Here is a 21,165-nt window from a genome sequence, read left to right on the forward strand (position 1 = left end):
TGCTCCTCATTTTTCACTCATTCATAAAATCAAAATTTAAATACAATCTCCAATACGATAGTTTTTTCTAAATACATTTATGTATAGAAATTGAAGCATATGCACTCAAATTTTTGTTGTGTTTATAAATATACATTGCATCGATTCGTTCGTATGCCATGTTGTCTACTGTGTACGCAACAAAGATTCCTAGACGATATGATGTCACCTCGGTGTCAAAATTAGTCAGTGACCAAAAAAATACAGGAATCCCCCTTATCGCAATGTGAAATGGTGTCTGCAATTCAAACATATCGATCATTAACGTGGCTTTGCAAAACGACTAGTACGAGAGGAAACGATGCAACAGTACAAAATGAAATAGGATAAATATCTGTTTACGCACAGACACTTTGGGAGACATATTTCTAGTGCATAGGTAGTTGGGTAGCTGTTGATAAATCCATGTCAAATAAGCATATTGTTGTACTTTAAAACGAACGAATAAAAAGTAAACATGTCTTAAAAGATAAGATGCTTGGTACGAATAGGAAAGATAACGACTAACTTCTATCAGCAGAGTTACTGTCCATTTCAGTGTAGATGTGTCGCTACAAAGGAGGAATTAACATTTTTCTAGTCCTAGGCCGTTCAAATAGATATCCACAATTTGAAGAACAATTAAACAACATTATCTTTTCCAATTTCAATATTTGAATGAAATTTGCTCATAAATGTGCTTTCCTTTGTGGTTGAATGAGAAAATAATGACAAGACTATAAAATCATGTGCGATTTAAAAGACGAAAATAAAAAAAAAGTCGACAATACGAACGATTATTAAAAATCGTTTTACATCCTTAAAGTATTGTTTATCATCATTAGAAGCATAATCCGAAAGATACCATGGTCTACGATATATGTGCTCTTTGTAAATTTTGATGTTTATACTTTTTTTTGATGTGGGTCAGGTTTGTGACTGGGAATTTGGAGTAAGCTGCGCTCATGCTTCTTAGCGATAATTAGCATAGTTTAATGCTTTTTTAATGAATAATTTATATAGATGTTAGGTTTTAAAACGCAGATTTCTTATTCATATGGAATTCTACTAATTTCTTATGTAGCACACGGAGTATAATATATTTTGCTAATCAATAAGTTAACCGCCAACCTGAAATATTAGAATACTCATCTACTTTGAGCTGTTCCAGGTTACAATTGTACAAGTAGTATCAACCCATCCCTAGTATTTACATAAGTGTTTCCGTACAAACGGTGGGTTACTTACAATAAGATCATTAAAATAATTAATTCTCCTGATTATGGTTCTAAGGTTACTTGGATTTTTGAAAACTCTACTATCAAGTTATGTAAATTAAAAATAGTAAAGCCGGTACTTAATAAAAGTATACATTCTTGCCATTTTTTGGACAGCAATTCGGCTATGTATATTTGATCCTTGGTAGAATCCTTTCGTGTTTTTACTAAGATATACGAAAATATAAGTAGACGAGGATCTCTTACTACCTTTCTAATTGCTAATGTGCTAAGTCAGCCCCAGTTATCACAATCGTACAATGTCAACAATTCACCGGGACGTTACTTATGCAATAACCTAGTTGTAAGGATATTCTCACCGGTAAATCCCAACCCGAAATCAGCACTGAAAAAGAAATCTCTTTGAAACCTCAGTAAAAAAGCATCTCTTTTTACATTGAAAATAAGCTTACTTTGTTGTTTTATTATACTAAATCTGTCTTAGCATAGCGATATAAAACATAATGTTCGCATCGATTTTACTAATTAAGTTAGTGCAAAACCTGTCAATGTTATAAATTGCTCACAGTCGCTTTTCTCCAATTTAGTACTGTAATCCCTCAACTACACACTACTAGAAATTTAATATCCTAAGAAATAACAATGTCTCAAATACTAGCTATGCTCCCAGATAGTTTAGTTGCCAAATGGAATGTTGTGGTCAGTGTAGCGGCGCTTTTCAATACCGTTCAATCGTTTTTGACTCCAAAGTTGACTAAGCGTGTATATAGCAACACTAACGAAGGTAAGAATCATGGTTTTTACGAGTTTAATTGATTTATAATACACATAATAAGCTCTTTAATGATGCTTTTTTTTATTAGCTGATTATTTTTTGCTGACTTTATATCTGTAGTCAATGGATTACAAGGTCGTACTTTTGGCATCTGGACATTACTAAGTGCCATAGTGCGTTTTTATTGCGCATATCATATAACAAATCCAGAGTATGTTGAATCAAATCAAACATTCAATTTCCAAAATCATCTGATATTGTCTAACTTCTATTAGTGTGTATTTTCTATGCCAATGCACATATTATTTAGCCTGCTTTCATTTCCTATCTGAATGGCTTTTGTTCCGTACTACTAACTTGGGACCAGGATTGTTGAGTCCAATTGTGGTATCGACCGTTAGCATTTGGTTTATGGCGAAAGAAAAAGCCTCGATTTTGGGGATCGCTGCTTAACCTTTTTTTACTCCCCCATTTTACGTATACTATATTGCTTGGAGAGAAGAGAAGAAAAAGAATCAACATAAATCCATCATTTTTATGCCTTCGGGCTTTAATGCAATGGTTCTATTTCTAAACCATTCTTCAAATTTTTAGTTTAGATTCTAGAATGTTGATGATTTTAAAAAAATTAAGGAAAAGCATGGTGTCTTGTTTTTCGATTTCTTTGCCCAAAGACATAGTAGGGACTAAAAACCAATAGTAATATAACCACTTCAACTTCAATTTGCAACATTGTTAGTTCAAACTTAACCAGAACTTACAAAATCATAGCAAATATCGGAATTAAAAACAAATGTTAACAAAAAAAAGTATTTAACTTTAGTTTCAATTAGGCAATAGAACTGCAGTACGGTCATTCATAAACCGGAACATCTCAATTACAAGATAACCATAAATTAAATGTCATCAGCCATCCAGGACATCTTGTCACGATTTTCAGCCAATATAACTGTGTCACCGGGATTGAAGGCAGGCATTCCTATATACGGGCATCCACTACAACGAAAAGCGTCGCCAAGATAGCAATTTCCGCAACTTGAGACGGCATTTTTACTCTTGAGCTTCTCGGTGAAATCAACTTCGGTGGTGTCTGTAAGTTTTACAGCTTCTAACTGTGCGGATGTCTTGGAAGACTCGTGTTCTTCCATTTCACGTAATCCACAGGTACAGTTCTTGCAAGCACGCTTTTTCTTTCCAGGTTCAGGTTTGCACTCGGGCACTTTTAAAACATTATCGTGGGCACTTTCGTCTAACAACTCATCTTCATCGATGAGTTCTTGATCATCATCACCACTAATAAGGTTTTCCTTGTCAGATTTTAAGAAATCAAGAATTTTGTTTTTGCTCGCTGATTGACCATTTTTGTTTGATAATTTAATGGGAACTGCTTCCACCTGATTGGGACGAGATAAAATCCAAGGACTCTTTGATTCAATAAGCCATCCAGATAGCAAAGCTGTCATTTCAAATGACTCGTCTGCTTCATCGGCAGTAGAATAAACACGAAGTGTTCCTCCAGGATGTACTGATGCAAAGGCTTGTGAAAGTATAGGTCCTAGAGTTGAAGACCATGCACCATCATCAATGGCAGCAATAACTGAATCATATCGATTGATGGGTAAATTAACAAGTTGAGATTGGACGCGATCTATCATTTGCAACTCTCTAGAAGCACCATTATCGATAAGGTCAAAAACTTTTTTCAAAGACTCCTCTTTTGAAGCAAAGCCGGGAGACGTCAAAACAAGGACAGAAGATGACATATTGAGAGAAGATATTAACAGCTTAAACAAAAGCAAAAAAAGTAATTAAAATTATTATATTATTACACGTTTCAGCGAAATGAAACCCTTAGCAATTGGTAAGTAAACCCACCAACGAATACAAAAAACACTATCAATAATAAAAATAAAAACGAAATCTAGATCGTTGTAACGTATGTACAGACAATTAGAAAAAAGTCAAAAACTGTCTTCCTTTTACCGGTCTGAAAGTGGTAAAATTTTTCTTTTAATCAACGGATAAACAAAAAAGTTATCTGTAGATATAATATGAAAATTTCCACGCCTTAACGTTATGAAATGATCAATTATAGAGAAATAATACTCAAACAATAAAAAAAAGGAATGATTAGTATTTTGTTCTTGTTAAATTCTATTTACCACAAGTGGCGACGCTGTAAATTTAACCTGTTGATTGGTAATCCGTCAGCATGTCTTAAAATGAATAGAATCCAATCATGTGGCACTGTAAGGCATATAGCTAAAACAATATTGTGGTTTTCTTATATATCGTTATTTATGCTTATGAAGTACTGCGCATTTCGGTAAGTCATTGATTTCTACTTTGTTCATACTGATCGAACAAGTCAACGGAATCACCGGCTAATCGACTGAAATGTCGGGTCAAGTGAAAACTTGTGTTGTACTTTTGGCTGCACGCAACTATTTCCAGCTTTGAGAACCATTTTTTTGGTAATTTACATTTAATAGTCAAATATTTTTAGCCCTGTGTTTTTTCGAGAAATTTGATATTCGTATTTTGCCGTGGGTGTCATATACAAATTACATATCGACTGTATAAGATAATAATGATAACTTTATGTAAGACTAGAGGGTTTTTTACTTCAAAAAGAAGGATTTATTAAATGCAATACTATCAAATGATGAAGGCGTTACGAATGTTAAAAAAACCGAAGCCAGGTTGTTTGGGTATTGAAATTCAGAGTGTTCCTATTCCCCAACCAAAGAATGGAGAGTTGCTTGTAAAAATTGAAGCTGCTGCCATCAACCCCAGTGATCTAATGAACGCAACAGGGGGTTTCCCGTATACTGTTTATCCTCGAATCGTTGGGCGAGATTATGCTGGTACTGTAATTAGTGGCGCATCTCATTTAGTAGGAACTCGAGTGTTTGGAACGAGCGGTAGCGAACTATCATTCACTAAAGACGGTACTCATGCTGAATACTGCATAATACCGGAAAAAGCAGCTGTTCGTATGCCAAGCAATTTGTCGTTTACTGAGGCAGCATCAGTCGGTGTCCCTTTTACAACCGCTTATTTGGCTTTAAGCAGAGGAGAAACCAAAGGCAGCGATATAGTACTAGTGGTTGGAGCCTTAGGTGCTGTCGGGTCGGCTGTTTGTCAAATAGCAGAGGATTGGGGATGTAAGGTAATCACAGTGTCTAGGAGCGGCTCAACCGATATCAATACAGTGGTGGATCCGGAATTAAAAAGGGTCCACGAATTGGTTGAGAAAGTTGATGTGGTAATCGATACGGTGGGCGATCCTTTGTTGATGAAATCGGCTCTCAATCAATTGGGAATAGGGGGAAGGTTGTCTTATATTTCCGCACCTAAGCAAGGGAGTATAGAATTTTCGTATGACATGAAACAAATATATCGCAAAAATCTGAAGATTATTGGGTGCAATTCTCTCTTACTTTCGTTAGTGGAATCAAACTCACTATTAAAGAATATGGTCGCCAAGTTTGAAGCAGGGAAATATAAGGTATTAAACAAGAAAATTGCTGAAACATCTCTTACTGATGAATGTATAAATTCATATAGAAAACTTATGAATGAATGTTCTACAAAGTTTGTGATTACTATGAGCACAAATTAAGCGTCCGAAATACAGACTTACCAAATTGTTTTTTCTGTATAATCAGTAAATTTTAAAAGAACTATAAATATTTGCTTTGATCTTTCATATCGTTTATTATTATTATTATTATAAAGAGGTATCTATTCGTTAATGAAAAAAACAATTTTGAGCTACGCTTTAAAGAAGGATTATTTAAATTAAGTAAAAAGGATTTCATTATAATTAAAGCAATATTGTTTTAATACTGATAATTTAAGATAGTTTTTTTTAAAATATCGTTATAAAGCGTCGGTAATTACATTGATGCTACTCCGACATTGTTGGTGCCACCGACTACGCTACTCTAATCTGTCGACTTAGAAATACCTTACCACATCTAATTACTGTAAGAATTTATTTCAAGGACTTTTTCATAGTTTTTTTGTTTTTGTAACGACGTTTTCAAAAAGGTCATTGTCAAACATATAAGCTCTTGCCTGTCGTTAAAAAAAGTAAAGACCTTGGTTAATCGTTGTCGTTCAATTATTTGGGCATTTAACTTAAACAGTTTTGTTTAAGGAAAGGTTCTCAAAGACTTTTTTTTAAAAGATTCACTTATAGAACGAAAGACCATTAAAGTGGAAAACCACTCATTTTAAAACATTGAGCAAACAAGAGCTTTTGCATAATATATCAAGTGGTGGTTTAAAACAGGAAATACTTGGACGATTCAAGTTCAATAAAAGACATTAAAGCTGTTGGTTTATTTTACAAAAAAAAACATCCGTTCGTTATATTTATTTATTAGTTCTAGGCGGCATTCACAATGAACGAGCAACAATTGCTGGAAAATATTGCTTCATTAGCTGGTACGTTTTGATTAAATTGTATTAACGTCTTTTGATTGTCTGTTATACAGAATAAATTTGGTCGACTTTGAAGTTGGATTGGTTTAACTAATGAGCTTTTTGGTTTTTGAAACCAATGAATAATTAGGATTTTCAAGGAGACAGATTTTATGCAAAAAAATATCTTTATGTTTCTTTATTTATGAAACGCTCAGTAATAATATAACTAACCTTTAGGTGCTATCAATCAATATAAAAATGAAAAAGGTAAGATGCCCATTTATGAGGAACTTTGACTCATGATTTTAGCAGAACCTACCCAGGTTTTAGATGCCGCTAAAGCAAATAAGAATACTCGTTCGTATCCCTATTCTGTTTCTAGGAACTATTCTTTTATCCTCAATAAATCCAATCGCTCGAAATCGACAGCTGCTAGCCCTCCATATGTGATACCGTCAACATCATCGAATGCAGACGATGCCAATAAGGAACCTGAAAAACAATCCACATCTGACTATGTATCACGGAAAAACAGACATATGCAACTGATTAAAAAAAATATTCTTGAACATGATTTGCAAGCGAGAAAAGCTAATTTGGAGAGCTACAGAGCCAAGCTTGAGAAAGAATACAAAACTTTAGCCGAAAATAAAATCCAGCAAAGATTATCCGATGGTACTAAACAATTAGTAACTATTGACGGACTGCAGTATATTACCGGTGTATCTGATACCAAGTGGTTGGAATTTGTTAGTGCTAAGGGACAATGTCCAAAATATTTATATTGGAATAATAAGTCTTATCTTCTTAAAAAGAAGAGGTTTCTCAAGGAGGTTGGAAATTCACCTTCAGCTGTTTATTGCCGTTATTATAATGCTAATGGAATTTGTGGGAAGGGAGCAGCATGCAGATTCGTGCATGAGCCCACCCGCAAAACGATATGTCCGAAATTTTTGAATGGTCGATGTAATAAAGCAGAAGATTGTAATTTGTCACATGAATTAGATCCCAGACGAATTCCTGCATGCCGGTATTTTCTATTAGGAAAATGCAATAACCCAAATTGTCGATATGTGCACATTCATTACTCTGAAAATGCCCCTATATGTTTTGAATTTGCCAAGTACGGTTTCTGTGAGTTAGGGACGTCTTGCAAAAATCAACATATTCTTCAGTGTACCGATTATGCTATGTTTGGTTCGTGTAATAATCCACAATGCTCTCTCTATCATGGTGCTGTTTCCGCTGATGTACCAGAACAAACAGAAGCTCCAATATCGAAGACTGCTGGTTCTATAAATCCAGAAGACTCTGGATCGGAAATTGGAAGTAATTCCTTAGAAAGCAACTTGGATTTTATATCCGTTTAGATAATTCGTTTAGCAGTTTGATCTTGTAGAATTAAATTATCGTGTAGTTACGCAATGTCTAAACTTTTGATGATAATGAGTTATAATTTTCTATTAATTGAATACAATAAATTTTTAAAAAATATCATAAGATTTAGAAAGAAAATAGAAAAAGATTTCAACTAGTTGATAAAGAATATTATTTTTTAAAGACTAAAACTAAGAGGCTAGGTAATTACAGCAACAAGAGTAAAATACATTAGATCCACATTTTTTACGATTATCAAAGAAAAAAGAACAAGATTGATGGATCTATCAAACGGAAAATTAAGGTTGCAGTTGAATACCGTCCGAAGCGCTCTTTGAAGCTTCTATAAATCGTCGAGCACTTTGAATGTTCATAAGGGTTACTGCTGATTCGATTTCTGGATCAGCAATGACCACCAATATGTATGTGTCCTCAGTATATGGAACAATGAATGCAGAGAAATTACCACCACGAAGCTCAAAAGTAGTAAATTGAGCTTGCATTTTGCTACAACTGAGTTTAAATTGCTTAACAATATTGCTAATTTTTTCGAACCTGTGAGCATCAGTGGCAGGATTGGACTCAGAAGAATAAGAAGAAATAACCAAAAATGTTGTTCTTTCAAATAATATTACCTCAGCAGCCTCAGCAGCTTTGGCAAATTCCCGGAGATGCGATTCCAAAGTAGGCGTATTAGGAATCAAAGTATAGACAATAGCAGACCATGCTTTGAATAATGTTTCATCCCAAATAGAAGTAGCTAAACAAGTGGTTTCAAGATCCTTACTTGTTTCTAACAAAATTGCCTTACGTTCCTCAAAAACTAAATCACGTAGATCTTCCTGAACTAAATCCATCTTGTGTATTAAACAAAATACACGAGCTTGGGGACTATTGGCCACTGTTGCTTCTAGACAATTACGAAAAGTTACTAAATCTCTTTCAAATTCTCTTGACTCAACATCGAAAACATAGATAAGTACTTGAACGTTTCTGAATATGTGATCACGCTGGGCAGATAAATAGTTTTCCATGAACGCCTCCTGTCCACCGCAATCCCATAGGTTCAAAACTAAATTTCCCAAGAACCTTACATGCGAATGTTCAATATCAATTGTAGCACCTAGCCTTCTCGTGTCCTTGGCAACATAATTGCTAAAAACTATGCTTCTCATTGAACTTTTGCCGCTGCCACTGCGGCCCATTAACAGGACTTTTTTTCTCATTTTTTCTAGAATAACAGAACTATCTTGAGATTAAGGGTAAAGCAATTAGTTTATAAAATTCTACAAAACAGCTGTCACTGCAATTGTGAGTGAATTCGTGTTTTTATGCGTTCTTTTTTAAAATCACAAGCAAAGAAAAAGTAAAAAAATAAGAAAGGGAGAAATGTAGGTAAAGGAATGCGAAAAGATTCTATAATATCCCGCAGACAGAAAAGTTTAAGTTGATTAGTGGTACAACGACATGCACTTCAGTCGATTACATCGTAAAGTTACGAAGTCTGTTTTCCTTAACCTACATATTAAAAATCAAATTCAAAGTCAAATTGTGAGAATTAAAATTAAAATAAAAATAAATTTACAAATTTATAAAAAACAAACATATAAATCAAGAACGAATGGTTCATCTCAGAATTAAGCACAGTAAAAATAGAAATAACCCCTTTAAAAGAATGTAACGTATTTTCAAATGAATATAACGAAATTAGTAGAAGAATCCTCATATCTGAGGTTTTTAAGGCGCATTAACGTTTAGCTATACGAAGTCTCTAAAGCAAAGACTTGAGAATAATTTTAATAGAAAGCTCTTTGGTTTTAACGAGAAAATACTCCAAAACCCTGGCGTCGTTAAGCTAGACAAATGATTAAGAAATATCAATAAAATAAATTTTTCTTAGACATCTCCGTACATCTCGGTAAATTCATAATGTTATTAAGAACAATCGTTATTTAGTTTTAAGATAAATATAAAATATCGTTATTATTAGCAGCGGCTATAGAAATGCTGCAATCAAGGACGCGATTTTTAGACACGAAGCAACAGCAAGAAAGCTGGTTGTTGTGCATAAAGAGCATTCTGACATTATTTTTGGGAATACATTTGTATAATAGTTATTGATTTAATTAGATAAAAAGAAAAAACAACATTCTGAAGAGAGTGTTTGCGAGCATCTATTCATAATGCCGAGGGCTATTTTTGAGGAAGATGCTGCACAATTAAAACTTGGTCCAGGTTGGATTTGAATTTTATTCTGTTGCTAATATAAAAAGAGTTTGAGAATGAGGATATGTTGACGGTTTCAGAGGCCAAAATCCTTATTGAAACAGTTCTGGCACAACGAGCACGCGAAACTAATGGTGAGATTCCAATGACTGAGTATGTCTTATTGTATGCATATTCTTTTTTAATTAACTAGGATAGTGTGATGAAAAAAACAGTAGCTTACTTCAATGTTTTTGCTCGGTTTAAAACGGCTGAAGCCACTTATGCATGTGAAAGGTACATAATTTCAAAGAATTGAATAGAATTTTAGAGGAAAATAGCCGTATGCAAATATTTGACTAACCTCATAGAATTCTTGGTAATCGATTCCATAAATTTGAACGTGCACAATTGGGAACACTCTGCTGCGAAGACGCTGAAGAGGCTAGGACCTTGATTCCTAGTCTCGCGAATAAAATTGATGACCAAAATCTTCAAGGCATCTTGGATGAGCTTTCCACTTTGCGTAAATTTCAAGATTAATGCAATAAATAGATCTCAGGCAAGTCTGTTTATTGTCAATTATGAAAACTTAAAAGGTTTCCGGTCTTATAAACTATTAGCTATATCAGGATTTATAATACGACGTTTTTGTCATTATTATTCCATAATTTATGAGGGGTCATAAAACTTTTTTTAACAAAATCTATGTTTTTTTATGCACCATACACTTCTTAATTAGTCTATTAAAAAAATATAATACAAACACTGAATACACGCGAAAAGGAATTTAGATAAAATGTATTAATTAGATTAAGTAAGTTTTAACAAGGATCATACTATTGTGAAGCAAGAAAAACTAAACATTTTGAATCAAATGGGCGTTCTTTGCTTCATAAAGGACTAGCAAGTTGAGTTTGAGGCAGGAAAACTTGAAGTATTTAAAATCGTTTACACATCCAGATAGCCGCTTTGCAACCCATTTGAATGGCATTGGTAAGCAATGCATGAGCTGGAGCTTCCTTTGCGTTCCAACCTTCGACTGCAGTGTTCAAATGCTCTAGCTCGTCATCTCGAAACTCTGCCAAATGGCTACGAATCTCTTTAAATTCTGGAGCTTTATTTTCCAAATGAGCCGTTTCACGTAGTTGGTCGTTATAGTGTCCGCCAATTACCGTTTCTACTGCCTCTGTACAAGCCATAGCTGCTTTGGTTCCAAGCAAAGCAGTTCCTGCTCCCAACGCAAATCCAGCGATGTCCCAGAAAGGACGTAAAAAGGTAGGACGGACTCTATTCTTTAAGACATAATTATCAAATGTTGCGAGATGGTACTTTTCTTGATCCCACATATGCTGAATGGTAGGTGCGACTTTGGGATCGGTAAATTGAAGGATAAAGTGCTGACCTTTGTAAATTTGATTAGCGCCTAATTCACCTGCTTGATCGACACGAATGACGCTGTCCAAAATATTTGAGTCTTTCTCGCTCAGTTCTTTACGGCCCATCGAAATTCTACGGCATGTTATAGAGGAGCGAAGAAAAGGAGAAACCGACTTGGTAGCAATGGGTATTAACTGTCTACGTGACAACATCTTTTGTAATGGTAAAAAGGCCTGAAATTACACAGAGTTATCAATTTTCAAAACGAAATTTTACTAATCAACAATAAACCAATATTTCTAATTCACTAATAGATTGAAATATTCGACGAAAGAGACTATGATGTTGATTGGGTGTGGAGGATTAGAATGTGAAGTTCTCTACCAAACCGAACGTTTTAGGCGGAAATGCTTAGTTGAGTAACACGTTAGGCTTGAGGTGTATTTCATATCAATCTCTGAACAAATCTGCAAAATTCAAGCTAGATGGTTAAGTTAAGAAGGAATTAAATTTAAGTGATTTGATGTTCACTCTATTTTTATGGAATAAAATATTCGATAAACTTGTCGTTTATTCTTTTGCTTGATTAACGCAGTGAATACCAGTTGCTTCAACTTTATTTTTAAGTCAAAATGAAAAATACATACTTAGTTTTTAAACTAAGAGATTCAATAAACAGTGGCGTAATTTCAGGAAAGAAGCAATGTATCATTTTTTTCCTTAGCTAAATGGCTTTGCTACAGTTTCATAGTGTTCGTCAATCTTGACGGATATAGAAGTTCAATAATAAAATGCTTCTTATAAACAATAAAAAAAAAAAACATATTTAAGCTGCAGTTTTAAAGTAAACTCCAATTTCCTATCTTTTTTCCAACCAATTCAACTCAACATTGTATTTTCGCTTAAAAAACTTTAAATTAATTACTAGTTCAACCGAAGGGGAATCCGAAGATATACAAATTTCCAGTATTACTGATATAACAAGTACAAGTAGAGACTCAAAGACACCCCATCACAATTAATTTTTGACTTGCTTAATAATTCAAGAATGTAATTTGGCATTATGGATTAATTTTCTTTGTTATAGAAAAAAAGCTCCAGAACCACACCCACCTCCCCCATCGAAAATTTACAATTTGAAATATGCGAAATCAATCATTTCTTTCCTTTTTCTAATTTAATCTTTTAAACACAAATGAGTACTTATGTTTTTCAGGCCTTCTCTCATTATTTTATAAAATAGCAATATCGTTAAATTCCGTTGTATCAAAGACGTCGTTTGAATGAGCTTGATTCTTTACCCCAAACCAACTTCGTATTTATATCAACCTTTTATAAAAGCATATTTTTCGCTAAACATGGCCATTTTTGAAATCAATAATTCTTTTTTAATTTGTGCTGTATCTATTGCTTTGAACCCTCTGCTATGGAATATTGCTGCACGTTCAGAATACAATCATAAGACTTTGACCAAATTGGCAAATGGCGACTCTAAGAAGGCCTGTTACATGCTAGCAGCTTGTATTTTTGTTGCCGGAATAGTTCGTGACTTAATTTATCAGAATGCTTTAAAACAACAACCTACGCTAGGTATCTTCATGAACCCTCTTGTGCAGGGTATAGCTAAGCTCATTTTTTGTTTTGGCAGCGTCCTTGTCTTATCGAGTATGTATAAGCTAGGACTTGTTGGTACATATCTTGGTGATTACTTTGGATTTCTGCTTCCAGAGCGTGTTTCTGGTTTCCCATTTAATGTCAACGATAACCCAATGTACAACGGTTCTACTCTTTGTTTCCTTTCTACAGCTCTGCGTTATGGAAAAGTTGCTGGCCTCCTTTTAACTTTGGAAGTCTTTTTCGTTTATAGAATAGCTTTGAAATTTGAAGAGTAAGTTGCCAACTGTTTAAATTTTTAAATTTTTCTTTACTCTAACCATTAATAGACCTTTTACTGCTAAAATTTACGCTGCTCGTGATAGCAAGCAAGCTAAAAAATCCGAGTGAAGCAGCTGATTTGAAGTGGCCATAAGTTAAAGCTTCATTAGAGTTTTTTATAAAAAAAAAAAAAAAAGGAACAATTTTAAATGGAATGTTCTGTTCATGACTAGTCCTTACCTTTACTAACGCTCCTCCTTTAACCGATTTTGCCCTATGTACTTTGACGACTTCAACGTCTGTATAATTATGCATAGTTTAACGCTTTTTTTTTCAAATTATTTAAGTGTGTTGATCGCGGTCTCAACACCATGATCCGATATTTTTATATTCATACTTATGTAAAAAATAATCTAATATTTTACACCATGTAAATTAACGTGCTTTCATTCTAAAATCAAATAAAATTCAAAACAAATATATTAGCAAACCAAAAAAACCCCGTTTTGACCAATTTATATGTACAAAATCAAACTCTATAAATCCAATCGTTCAAGAGGAAAAACAGAGTACAATTTCTAATTTATTTTCCAGAACGTTTAATAGATTTGACAATGCGATCAAGTTCTTGACGTTGATCTCCTTTTTCAGCTTTACGCTTTTTGATTTTAAGCTCAGGCTTACCGTCTTGTGTTTGTTCCAATTGATTTGAGCGTCTTTTACGACTTTCGTCCATAATTTTTTCCACCGTTTTAGTACGTTTGAAATGAGGATTTGTTGGATCAAGTGCAAAATTATGGTTAGTATATAGAGCAGCAAAACGTGGGTCACTGACATCAGCTTCGAATCCTTCCTGCAAGCCTTCCAAATTGGAGGCTTTTTTCTTAAGCTTGCGATTCTTCTTAAACTTTTCAGCCTTCAGTATACTCTTCATGTCAAAATGATCGAGCTGCTCAGAATCGTTTTCATCTTCACGAACAAGGTTTTCCAGTTCTTCTTTAGACGCGGCCGTAGGATCTTCAATTTGAGTATGCTTGCCCTTTTTGTTTTTCTTATTGTTACGACTAGCATCCTTGTCCTTAAAGAATGGATCATCAAAACCAAGATCAACGTCGGATCCTTCACCTTCATCGTCTTTTGTTTTCTTAAGCTGTCTCAATTCTTTCCGTCTTTGTTTTCTTTCAGCGGCCTTACGCTTGTATTTTTCAATAGTGGTTTCATCTTTTTCCGAAGAGTTCGCATTGTTATCAACATCAAAACCTGAAGTAAAAGTAACCTCCATCTCACCATTGGCGCCTTCAAGTTTGTCATCATCCTCAAAAGGGTTACTATTCGCTTGGAAGTCATCAGCATCACCACTTAATAACTTTTGGTAACGAGAACGAATAACATCTACATCCTCATCTTCAGATTCACTTGAGGCAATGTAAGCGCTAAAGTCTAAATCTTCAATATCCTGAGAAGTAAAAGCCTTTTTAATTAAATCCTTTCTGTGTGGATCCTCAGCATCCCACGAAAGTTTAACTTTTGAATGTTGCAATGCATCGGTGACAAAATCTCTCGGCTCATATTTTTCGGGCGCTTTAGTACATACTTCGCGAGATTCATCGTCGTCAAATGTAACATCATCTGGAATGAATCTTAAATCGTAAATATTAGCGCTAGTTTCATACTCAGCGCCATCACAAGTTTCGTATATAACCTTTGCCGTTCTTACACTATCACATTCCACTACTGCGTAATAGTAACGAAGCCTTTCTAATTGATACTGGCGTAATTTTACCATATCAAACTCGTTGCCTAAATCCTCCTCTATTAAAGCATCTTCCTCATCTTGATCAGACTCATTGTTATCAAAACCAAATTTTTGAGCCTCATGCAATTCGGCGCTAGAAGGTTGATTGTCAGCTGGAGTAAATATATCACGTGGAGGACCCTGAACATGTTCCGCAGCCATTCTGGATTTTCCAAATTCACTGGGATAAATCGACACTTTCAGTAACTTCCCACCAGGAGGACAAAAAGAAGAAAGAGCAACAAAAAGATCAACTGCTTGAAGATTATCCCAATCCATGTTTACTACAGCAAGACGGTTAGTTTCTGAACCACGAGGAATATTCTCTTCTGGCTCGATTCCAGCTAATTCGGATATCTCCGGTTGAGCTTCAGTTTCACTTTCAGCGTCGCTTTCATCGCTACTTTCCGAAGTACTAATAATTCCCTCACCACGAGCTGGATCATATACTTCCTCATCTTCGGACTCCTCATCGGTTAATTCTTCCGATTTTGTGGATTTCGAAGACGCTGAAGCGACTTCTTCGTTGTCAGTAATTTCCGATGATTCAGACGAACTGGACGACCCTTCATTTTCCAGTTCATACAGTCTATCAATCTCTTTAGTAGCCTTATCTTGGTTGAGAGGACGGCCATATCGATCAACACTGGCAGTAGTTTTAAAGTCCTTATCCTCCTTGAGAGATTTAAACCGCTCATCAACTTTTACTTTAAAATTGCCACGTTTAAGTCTAGAAAATCTAGGATCAGAGTGAACTGATTGAAATCTAGGATCCGCAACTACGTTGCTTTCACTCCTTGATTTAGCATTAATAGGCTTCGTCTGCTTTTTGCCCATGACTACTTCCAATATACAAGGCTTTGACTAAATATGAAGTTCAACTTTCAAATTATGTGTTGTAGTTAACGCACATTAACGCATTGTGGTTCATTAATGTATGGAGTATTTAATACTTCTAATAAAAAAAAGAATCGATTCTTCTATGCTTTGAGGAAACATATTTATTTATGATATTTAAAATTAAAAGATGTATTGATAATTGATTTCGACTTCTCTTAGACTTACATAGTTGGTTGTGAATAGTGTAAACAAAACTAAAAACAGTAGATTAGGATTAAAGGTTGTACTAACATTAACAGTTTTTCTATATGAATAAAACTCCTGATAATAGCTTGCATGAGAATTGAAGGGACTTCGTGAACACATGTTTTAATACTATCGAAAATGAATAGTAACTTATTTCTTTCCAAAAAAGGACATAATAGACTTTTGTTGTGGTTTACTTTGTGCAGTATTCTTCTTCTTAGTTGCAATGTTTACAGTAGTCGGTTTGTTTCTAACAACATTTGAAGTACCAGTTGAGATGTTTTCATCTTCAGAAAATGATTCCCAGACTTCTTCTTCCTTAGTAACCAAGAATCCTTCTTCATCTTTCGTTGTCGCGTACTTTTTAACTTTTCTTTTCCCACGTCTCTTTCCACCGGATACGGATTTGATAATTTCCTGAGGTTCGTCAGGTGCAGCAGATTTTGCTTCGGTACCAATTTCCAATTGGAAATTATTAGAATCTAAATTATCATCTTCAGAATCGTGAACGCTAGTGGTAGATACTGATTCATCTTCTAGCTGCATAATATTTTTCAGATCATCGCGCTCTCTCTTTGCTTGCTCAGACAACTTCTCCTCCTTTGGCAAGAGAGGCTCCTTTTCTTTATGATTTTCAAGAGGAGCTTTTTTATTTTTACGAGATGAGTTTCCCTTTTGGTTCCTTGCATTACTGAAAATATCTTTCCCTTTAGTCTTTTCTGTACTACGTGTGTCAGTCTTATCGATTGTCGATGTCTTTGAGGGAACAGATAATTGGGGGGAATGAGTTGAAGGTGCCTTTTTCAAAACACGAGGCTACAATAAGTTAGTCTTCCGAAGACGGAAGGATCGAATGTCAAACAACGATTGTTGTGATATAAATTACTTACCACGGAATTTTCATTGAAAATAAATCCATACTTATCAGCATCTTCTTTTTTGTATAAAACATCTTTCTCTCTTATTTCATATACTGCAGGTAATAATTCGTCAAAATCCTTAATTAAATCAATTAGTTTGTAACAATATAAAATACAGCTTATCGAATACTTACACTTAATGGAGCAGATGAAAGAGCAAATATAACAGTTTTATACCCACTTTTCAATCTACTTTGTTTCTCTACAAATAGTTAGCGAATCTGCTATCGAATGATCGGAATTGACAATAACAAACCTTGTAGAGAAGACTTATCACACAAAATGTATTGCAAAACAGGAAAATTAGATATAGGTTGAGATTCCTCGTCAATTTCCAAATTAATTTCATCATCTATAGGTTGTCCATGAATAAGGTATATAGGATACAAAAAATCGTTGCCTTGATAAAACATATTAAGATATCTGAAAGTATGAATTATTAATAATAAAAATAAAAAATAATGCGTATTGTTCCTTACTCTTGTGCTTTTTCACTGGATATATCCAATTGCAGACTTAAATTATCTACAGTTACCTTTTATACAGTTAGACATTCAAATTCTTGTTGAAATTTCATATCTTACAAGTGAAGATTCATTGATAACTTTAATATCTAAGAAGTTTCTCCATTCCTCCATTTTTTTAGAAATTTCTTTTTCCGCTAAGTATTCCTTAGGAAAGTGGTATTTACGAGAATAAGAAGCAGTGTGTAAAATCAACGAAATTGAAAATTAGTGGGAACAATCCTAAGGTAGGCTAAGTACTGAAGCCAGCGCAGACGAAATATGTATGAAAGATTACATTTTCATTAATGGAGTATACATGCTTAACTACATTTACAATATGTAAAATATTTAAAATCTAAATATTGACATCGCATGTTCAATTACTGCTGCTATCCAGTTCATAGAAGTATGCTAATGAAAGATTTAAAATTGAATGGGAAGTTACTTCATCAACGCTGACAGAAATTGATTTAGTAATTTACGGCATTTTTTAGTAGAATGTTTTTCAAATTTTATTAATTTTGAACATGGCAATTTGATTTTTTTTCTCTACTAATTTCCTTCTGCTTTTAAGCTGATAGCGTAAGGTTGAGTTTCACAAAGTTGTTGGAATGTTTTATATTTAATCAAACTTGATTCTCCCTTATTTCTATTTTCGGGTATAATGATTTGTAGCACATTAATGTAGTCATCTGACAAATCTCTTATAATATTATTTCTCAGTATCGCTCTATGCTCCATAGAAATGATCAGAGTATATACATATTCCCAGCTGTATTCAATAATGAATTAAATTTAATAACAGTCAAATAATGCTACAATTCTTTATCCCATATGCCTTCATTTTAGATAATTGACATCAGGATACCGTAGGTATTGCTTATTCTTACTTATCATGGTGTTGGTCGCTTCAGCAAATACTTCCAATATAGATAATCAATTCTTTAAACTCTCATGAAAAGTTTAGTAAACCTTTGGGGAATCTATCCATTCATTAGAAATAATTCTCTCCATGGTTTTGCCAAAATACCTAGAATAGTCAGCACTATCCCCAGACAACTCCGCTTCTCATCTCTACGACATCCTACTAGACAAATGGACTTGATACATGACACTGTCGTAGTTGAAAATCTTAACACATTTGCTGTAGTGGGTCAAGACCAATGGAAAAGAAAGGAACCTCAGCCAGTGCAAATTGATGTATATATGAGAAACAATGTTCAGTTAGCTGGAGAAAAAGACGAGTTAAAATCAACGATTCATTACGGTATAGCTTCTAAGCTATTACGAAAAGAAATTGAAGGGTCTTTTTTTACAACCCCTAAAGATTTGGTCAATAAAATTGCAAGTTTATGTTTTGAAGACGTTATTGATACCTCGCATGTTTCTATTAAGCTTACTTTACCCAAATGTGTTTTAAGGTCTAAAAATGGATTGCACTATTATGCTGAGCGCGAACGCAATTCTACCAGTAACTTTGTAGATCGTATTGAATTCTCGGATTTGGAGTTAGCTACGATATTAGGAATTCACGCATTTGAACGACAAGAGAAGCAAAGAGTTTGCTTAAATATATCATTTGCAAATACGGAGGTCGAAGCTTTAGAGATCGCGCGCGCAATCGCCGAATATGTCGAACAATCTGCTTTCCTGACTATAGAAGCTTTGGTTGTCAATCTTTCAAAGTATCTTTGTTTTACAAAGAATCTAGACGATATAAGCATTAAAGCTGAGAAACCTAGTGCTATCACATTCGCCAATGCTTCTGCGGTGCAAATTTATCGAACACGGTCGTACTTTTTACAAGAGTCTCTGCATAAATACGAATCCACTAAGAACAAAATTGCTTATTTGTCTTTTGGTTCAAATATTGGTGACAAATTTGAGCAAATCCAAACAGCATTATCTATGTTGCATAAAATAGAGGGTATTCGTGTGTTGGATGTTTCCCCTTTGTACGAAACAGAGCCGATGTATTATAAAGACCAACCTTCTTTTTTGAACGGTGTTTGCAAAATTGAAACCAGAATGTCGCCTATCAATCTTTTAAGAGCTTGTCAATCCATTGAACAAGAAATGGGTCGAATCAAAACAATTTTAAAAGGACCAAGGTGTATAGATCTCGATATTGTCTTGTACGAAGATTGTGTTTATGAATCAGAAGTTTTGACTATTCCCCATTTAGGGCTGCAAGAACGTGAGTTTGTTTTACGTCCATTGCTGGCCTTGAGCCCAGACTTAGTACACCCTTATACCCATCAGCCCTTACAAGAAGCTCTTGATAAATTGCCTTCACAAGGAATAAGATTGTACTCATCTTTTGACAACAAAAAAATCATTAATGGCGCCTTAACAATGGGAATTTTGAACGTGACCCCCGACTCGTTTTCTGATGGTGGTAAAGTCTCGCAGAATAATATCCTTGAAAAAGCAAAAAGTATGGTTGGAGATGGTGCTTCTATCCTAGATATAGGTGGGCAGTCTACTAAACCTGGAGCTGATCCCGTGTCTGTTGAGGAAGAACTCAGAAGAGTAATACCTATGATTAGTTTACTTCGAAGCTCAGGGATTACAGTACCCATCAGTATCGATACTTATTATTCAAAAGTTGCAAAACTAGCCATTGAGGCAGGTGCTAATATTATTAATGATGTGACTGGAGGGATGGGTGATGAGAAAATGTTACCATTAGCTGCAAGTTTACAGGTGCCCATTTGTATTATGCATATGAGAGGGACACCAGAAACTATGAAAGCACTTTCAATATATGAAAAAGATATCGTTGAAGAAGTTGCTGTCGAGTTGTCGTCTCGCGTGGAAGCTGCGGTTCAGTCCGGCGTTCATCGATACAATATTATACTGGATCCTGGCTTTGGATTTGCAAAAACACCTAAACAAAGTGCCGGTTTATTAGGAAGACTTCATGAACTGATGAAAAAACCGCAGTTTAAAGATATGCATTGGCTTTCGGGTCCAAGCCGTAAAGGGTTTACTGGTTACTTTACTGGAGACGCTAGCCCCAAAGACCGTATATGGGGTACTTCAGCTTGTGTTACAGCTAGTGTTTTACAAGGAGTAAGTATTGTACGTGTACATGACACTAAAGAAATGTCTAAAGTCGTTGGTATGGCTAATGCTATACGTTACGTACCTTAATTGCTTTGTTCTAAAATTCCAAGTTTAATATAATTTTGAAAACTTTGTAAAACAACAGTTAACGTAAGAAGTTGGTTATGTTTAATAAATCAAATCCAACGGGTTATCTTTCGTCGTTGTAGACCCGAGAATTTATCAATAACCAATGTAGTATCATTTTCTGACAATGTTCACGGATATTGTTAACAATTTAATTTTGAATTGGATATCTAATATTCACAGGTTGAATAAAATTAGTTTCATTATATCATCACATATTGTAATTTTAGTTAACGAGGATTATGTTTGTAAGAGAAGAGAAAATAACTGTGGCAATTATACACGCACTTGCAGATGCAATTGTAAATTTTTTAGATATAATGAATAGTTGTACCAAAAATGTTCCTGCTTTTACTTTTTT

At 34.5% G+C, this 21,165-nt stretch overlaps 11 protein-coding genes and 15 long non-coding RNA genes across 26 annotated transcripts; 14 read left to right on the forward strand and 12 right to left on the reverse strand.

The window, feature by feature from the left end:
• Window positions 1–168: 168 nt before the first annotated feature.
• On the forward strand, window positions 169–1,212 carry SPOM_SPNCRNA.4992. Its single transcript, NR_194348.1, has one exon. It is a non-coding gene; the product is annotated as a non-coding RNA (long non-coding RNA).
• A 277-nt stretch (window positions 1,213–1,489) lies between these two features.
• On the reverse strand, window positions 1,490–2,091 carry SPOM_SPNCRNA.4993. The gene has a single exon (NR_194349.1). It is a non-coding gene; the product is annotated as a non-coding RNA (long non-coding RNA).
• erg28 lies at window positions 1,842–2,766 on the forward strand. The gene is made up of 3 exons (NM_001021317.3): window positions 1,842–2,040; window positions 2,152–2,242; window positions 2,307–2,766. The coding sequence occupies exons 1-3, from the start codon at window positions 1,899–1,901 to the stop codon at window positions 2,482–2,484; spliced, it is 411 nt and encodes a 136-aa protein (NP_595410.1). The 5' UTR covers window positions 1,842–1,898; the 3' UTR covers window positions 2,485–2,766.
• On the reverse strand, window positions 2,197–4,180 carry dre2 (anamorsin family protein). The gene has a single exon (NM_001021318.3). The coding sequence runs from the start codon at window positions 3,792–3,794 to the stop codon at window positions 2,928–2,930; it is 867 nt and encodes a 288-aa protein (NP_595411.1). The 5' UTR covers window positions 3,795–4,180; the 3' UTR covers window positions 2,197–2,927.
• On the forward strand, window positions 2,789–3,856 carry SPOM_SPNCRNA.1407. The gene has a single exon (NR_150287.1). It is a non-coding gene; the product is annotated as a non-coding RNA, possible alternative UTR (long non-coding RNA).
• Window positions 4,181–4,333: 153 nt separating the features above from the next.
• On the reverse strand, window positions 4,334–5,638 carry SPOM_SPNCRNA.4994. The gene has a single exon (NR_194350.1). It is a non-coding gene; the product is annotated as a non-coding RNA (long non-coding RNA).
• SPOM_SPBC337.11 (peptidase) lies at window positions 4,405–5,810 on the forward strand. Its single transcript, NM_001021319.3, has one exon. The coding sequence runs from the start codon at window positions 4,679–4,681 to the stop codon at window positions 5,654–5,656; it is 978 nt and encodes a 325-aa protein (NP_595412.1). The 5' UTR covers window positions 4,405–4,678; the 3' UTR covers window positions 5,657–5,810.
• A 127-nt stretch (window positions 5,811–5,937) lies between these two features.
• SPOM_SPNCRNA.4995 lies at window positions 5,938–6,560 on the reverse strand. The gene has a single exon (NR_194351.1). It is a non-coding gene; the product is annotated as a non-coding RNA (long non-coding RNA).
• Window positions 5,967–7,979, forward strand: red5 (zinc finger CCCH domain-containing protein). Its single transcript, NM_001021320.3, has 3 exons — window positions 5,967–6,486; window positions 6,703–6,732; window positions 6,778–7,979. Exons 1-3 carry the CDS (start codon window positions 6,444–6,446, stop codon window positions 7,833–7,835), a joined length of 1,131 nt encoding a protein of 376 aa, NP_595413.2. The 5' UTR covers window positions 5,967–6,443; the 3' UTR covers window positions 7,836–7,979.
• Window positions 6,697–7,667, reverse strand: SPOM_SPNCRNA.4996. Its single transcript, NR_194352.1, has one exon. It is a non-coding gene; the product is annotated as a non-coding RNA (long non-coding RNA).
• Window positions 7,980–7,985: 6 nt separating the features above from the next.
• On the reverse strand, window positions 7,986–9,295 carry gtr1 (Gtr1/RagA G protein Gtr1). The gene has a single exon (NM_001021321.3). The coding sequence runs from the start codon at window positions 9,066–9,068 to the stop codon at window positions 8,142–8,144; it is 927 nt and encodes a 308-aa protein (NP_595414.1). The 5' UTR covers window positions 9,069–9,295; the 3' UTR covers window positions 7,986–8,141.
• Window positions 8,187–8,465, forward strand: SPOM_SPNCRNA.4997. Its single transcript, NR_194353.1, has one exon. It is a non-coding gene; the product is annotated as a non-coding RNA (long non-coding RNA).
• On the forward strand, window positions 8,616–9,065 carry SPOM_SPNCRNA.4998. The gene has a single exon (NR_194354.1). It is a non-coding gene; the product is annotated as a non-coding RNA (long non-coding RNA).
• Window positions 9,296–9,872: 577 nt separating the features above from the next.
• Window positions 9,873–10,866, forward strand: rpb4 (DNA-directed RNA polymerase II complex subunit Rpb4). The gene is made up of 4 exons (NM_001021322.3): window positions 9,873–10,077; window positions 10,116–10,221; window positions 10,267–10,344; window positions 10,419–10,866. Exons 1-4 carry the CDS (start codon window positions 10,026–10,028, stop codon window positions 10,588–10,590), a joined length of 408 nt encoding a protein of 135 aa, NP_595415.1. The 5' UTR covers window positions 9,873–10,025; the 3' UTR covers window positions 10,591–10,866.
• Window positions 10,855–11,799, reverse strand: coq7 (ubiquinone biosynthesis protein Coq7). Its single transcript, NM_001021323.3, has one exon. It carries the CDS (start codon window positions 11,637–11,639, stop codon window positions 10,989–10,991), a length of 651 nt encoding a protein of 216 aa, NP_595416.1. The 5' UTR covers window positions 11,640–11,799; the 3' UTR covers window positions 10,855–10,988.
• A 319-nt stretch (window positions 11,800–12,118) lies between these two features.
• Window positions 12,119–12,713, reverse strand: SPOM_SPNCRNA.4999. The gene has a single exon (NR_194355.1). It is a non-coding gene; the product is annotated as a non-coding RNA (long non-coding RNA).
• SPOM_SPNCRNA.5000 lies at window positions 12,351–12,576 on the forward strand. The gene has a single exon (NR_194356.1). It is a non-coding gene; the product is annotated as a non-coding RNA (long non-coding RNA).
• A 14-nt stretch (window positions 12,714–12,727) lies between the features above and the next one.
• Window positions 12,728–13,490, forward strand: cho1 (putative phosphatidyl-N-methylethanolamine N-methyltransferase). The gene is made up of 2 exons (NM_001021324.3): window positions 12,728–13,315; window positions 13,371–13,490. The coding sequence occupies exons 1-2, from the start codon at window positions 12,786–12,788 to the stop codon at window positions 13,429–13,431; spliced, it is 591 nt and encodes a 196-aa protein (NP_595417.2). The 5' UTR covers window positions 12,728–12,785; the 3' UTR covers window positions 13,432–13,490.
• Window positions 12,959–13,332, reverse strand: SPOM_SPNCRNA.5001. Its single transcript, NR_194357.1, has one exon. It is a non-coding gene; the product is annotated as a non-coding RNA (long non-coding RNA).
• A 241-nt stretch (window positions 13,491–13,731) lies between the features above and the next one.
• On the reverse strand, window positions 13,732–15,960 carry esf1 (pre-rRNA processing protein Esf1). The gene has a single exon (NM_001021325.3). It carries the CDS (start codon window positions 15,932–15,934, stop codon window positions 13,886–13,888), a length of 2,049 nt encoding a protein of 682 aa, NP_595418.1. The 5' UTR covers window positions 15,935–15,960; the 3' UTR covers window positions 13,732–13,885.
• SPOM_SPNCRNA.5002 lies at window positions 14,046–14,704 on the forward strand. The gene has a single exon (NR_194358.1). It is a non-coding gene; the product is annotated as a non-coding RNA (long non-coding RNA).
• SPOM_SPNCRNA.5003 lies at window positions 15,063–15,932 on the forward strand. The gene has a single exon (NR_194359.1). It is a non-coding gene; the product is annotated as a non-coding RNA (long non-coding RNA).
• A 121-nt stretch (window positions 15,961–16,081) lies between the features above and the next one.
• Window positions 16,082–17,788, reverse strand: cdc27 (DNA polymerase delta subunit Cdc27). Its single transcript, NM_001021326.3, has 6 exons — window positions 17,688–17,788; window positions 17,583–17,638; window positions 17,360–17,526; window positions 17,238–17,305; window positions 17,074–17,181; window positions 16,082–16,999 (listed from the first exon to the last, which is right to left on the reverse strand). Exons 1-6 carry the CDS (start codon window positions 17,739–17,741, stop codon window positions 16,334–16,336), a joined length of 1,119 nt encoding a protein of 372 aa, NP_595419.1. The 5' UTR covers window positions 17,742–17,788; the 3' UTR covers window positions 16,082–16,333.
• SPOM_SPNCRNA.5004 lies at window positions 16,479–17,506 on the forward strand. Its single transcript, NR_194360.1, has one exon. It is a non-coding gene; the product is annotated as a non-coding RNA (long non-coding RNA).
• A 380-nt stretch (window positions 17,789–18,168) lies between the features above and the next one.
• Window positions 18,169–21,082, reverse strand: SPOM_SPNCRNA.1408. Its single transcript, NR_150288.1, has one exon. It is a non-coding gene; the product is annotated as a non-coding RNA (long non-coding RNA).
• Window positions 18,522–21,018, forward strand: fol1 (dihydropteroate synthase). Its single transcript, NM_001021327.3, has one exon. The coding sequence runs from the start codon at window positions 18,564–18,566 to the stop codon at window positions 20,763–20,765; it is 2,202 nt and encodes a 733-aa protein (NP_595420.2). The 5' UTR covers window positions 18,522–18,563; the 3' UTR covers window positions 20,766–21,018.
• Window positions 21,083–21,165: the final 83 nt, after the last annotated feature.

This window comes from Schizosaccharomyces pombe (assembly GCF_000002945.2).
Source record: "Schizosaccharomyces pombe strain 972h- genome assembly, chromosome: II".
NCBI classification, from domain to species: domain Eukaryota; kingdom Fungi; phylum Ascomycota; class Schizosaccharomycetes; order Schizosaccharomycetales; family Schizosaccharomycetaceae; genus Schizosaccharomyces; species Schizosaccharomyces pombe.